The sequence below is a fragment of the Octopus bimaculoides genome, chromosome 9 (assembly GCF_001194135.2).
Source record: "Octopus bimaculoides isolate UCB-OBI-ISO-001 chromosome 9, ASM119413v2, whole genome shotgun sequence".
Lineage (NCBI taxonomy): Eukaryota > Metazoa > Mollusca > Cephalopoda > Octopoda > Octopodidae > Octopus > Octopus bimaculoides.
In genome coordinates, this window is record NC_068989.1 from 66,509,491 (window position 1) to 66,512,247 (window position 2,757).

General features: G+C 42.5%; 1 protein-coding gene across 1 annotated transcript; it reads left to right on the forward strand.

The window, feature by feature from the left end:
* The first annotated feature begins 1,946 nt into the window (after positions 1-1,946).
* Positions 1,947-2,267, forward strand: LOC106867623 (uncharacterized). The gene has a single exon (XM_014912547.1). It carries the CDS (start codon positions 1,947-1,949, stop codon positions 2,265-2,267), a length of 321 nt encoding a protein of 106 aa, XP_014768033.1.
* Positions 2,268-2,757: the final 490 nt, after the last annotated feature.

Consider the following 2,757-nt stretch of genomic DNA (forward strand, 5'->3'; position numbering starts at 1 on the left):
ATATATATATATATATATATATATATAAACAAATAGTAAAGGAGTATATGCATATATACGTACAGGTATGTGCGTACCGACATCCACCTGTATGTATAGGTGCATATCTGAGTACAGGACATTGCAAACAAAATGTAGACGAGAAAACACACAAGCCACATAGAGAACATTCTACTTCATCAGCTACCCCCGTTTTAACACCGGCGTATGTATGTATGTATGTATGTATGTATGTATGTATATATTATATATGTAAATATATATATATAATCATAGATATATACATGCACACAAACAGAAACACGCGCATATATATATACTGTTTGTTTGAGACGGTCCAGAGTGCCTGTTACTCTGGACAGATTTAAATAAATTACTTCAGTGTGTGTTTGTATTGAGTACTCCCCCGGATTGTTACCCAATAACTGTTTTCTCTTTTTCTTTTTTCCCTCCCCCCCTTCTCTCTCTCTCTCTCTCTCTCTCCCTATATATATATTTACACACACACACACACACACACACATGTATATATATATATATATATATACATGAGTCTATATGTGTGCCTGTGTGTGTGCGTATGTTGTGTATGCTTGTGTGTGCTTGTGTGTGTACATATGGACAATCGCTACTTACTAGCTTCAGAGTCTCCGAGTATTGTGTTTCACTGAGGTGCTACAATATACATCATATTGGATCCAACTACGAAAAGCTAAAGTCACGTCTAAATTTAGTAGTACACGTTAAGAGTTGATACATATCTCGTTGTTTTAATTCTCACTGTTTTCCATGTCCTCAATAATGTAATAGCAGATTTGCAGACTTTATAAGGCACCACAGGATATTATTGTTTTCTGAATTTAGTAGATAAGAATTGTTTTTGTCCAGCTTCAATATTCCCGGTGACAACTCTCACTGAGAGGACATAAACATGCCAAACTACTTGTGTCTTTGTCTTAGACTCTTCTGACGTCATATATACACATTTATATATATACATACATACATACATATATATATATATATATATATATATACATACATACATACATATATAGATATATATATATATATCACCTTGACCGACCAGTCCGTCGGGCGTCCATTTGACACCGCTGGTCACAGCACGCTGTCCACTCCTCTCTGGATCACGCCTTCCTCATCCATGTGGTCCCAATCGCCCTCCTAAAATCGTAACTCCACCGTCGTGGAGGCCTTCCGAGTGGTCATTTCCGCTCACGCGGGTACCACTCGACAACTGCACAGGTCCACTGATTATCCGTCAGCCGGGCGACGTGTCCAGCCCATCTAAACTTGCTGCCTGTGTATTCTACGATGACATTCCTCACGCCGGACTTCTGTCTGATGACCTCGCTACCGATGTTCTCTCTCAACGAGATTCCAAACATTGACCTCTGCATGGCTCTTTGAGCCGGTACCAATCATTGCTCTTCTCTCTTTGTTGTAGCCCATGTTTCACTACCATATGACATTACAGGTAGAACTGTGCTATTTATGAGGTGGTCCTGTCCAACCTTCCCTTGAGCACATCCTTTATGCCATTAAACGCCTTCCATCCGGCCCTTATTCTCCGCGAGATCTCCTTTTCGATGTCTCGGCACATGTTCACTTCATGTCCTAGTTAGACATATTCCTTTACTTTCTCTATTTCATCACTGCCGACCACCATTCAACCTGTTGATACGTTGTCGGTCCGCATGAACTTCGTTTTCATGCGCTTCATCTTGAGACCTACTGCAGAGCTTTTGATGTCGAGCTCCGTCAGCATGGTCTGAAGCTGATCCGTGGTTTCAGCGATGATTACGATGTCATCAGGAAACAGAGGTGGGTAAGTAGCTCGCCATTGATGTTGATACCGCCTTGCCAGTATGATGATCTGCTCAAGACATGCGGTGAAAAGGGACATGGCACTATATAAATCGGAGATGACGGCCCTGAAGAATACGGATGGATTACCGGTTGACGATAAGAGCGAGATGGAAAAAGTTTGCGAAGACTTCTACACCAAGCTCTTTAAGTCTACCAGAAATGTCCAGCCGTTACCACCACTCCAGCGGGAAGAAAAAGTGCCACCTATCCTTGTCAGTGAGGTCGAAAGAGCCATCGGCTTGATGAAAAACGGAAAGGCACCAGGGAAAGACGGTATAACATCGGAGGTGTTAAAGTCAGGCAGAGAGCAACACTGGAAAATCCTCGCTGAGCAATTCACGCACTACCTTGACGAGGGAAGAACTCCCTCGCAGTAGAAAGAGTCAAATACTATCCTGCTATATAAGAAGGGTGATAGAAAATATCTAAAGAACTACCGACCCATATGTCTGCTGTCTCACGTGTACAAGCTGTTCACAAAGATAATTCTGAATAGGTTGTCACGTCATCTCGACGAAAAACAACCGAAAGAGCAAGCCGGCTTCCGGAAGAACTACAGCACAATGGACCATATATTTACTCTAACACAACTACTTGAGCGAGCGAATGAGTACAACCTGCCTCTTTGCGTTGCGTTTGTAGAATATGAGAAGGCTTTCGAGATCGTCGAAACCAACGCAGTGCTGAACTCACTGTAGAGGCAAGGAGTCGAGGCGAAATATGTGCAACTGCCAAGGGAAGTAAATTCCGGATGCACCACCGACATAGCTCTGCTGTCATTACCCGTACGCGTGCCGGTCGAGAAGGGAGTGAAGCAAGGAGATACGATCTCTCCAAAACTTTTCACCGCACATATATATATATATA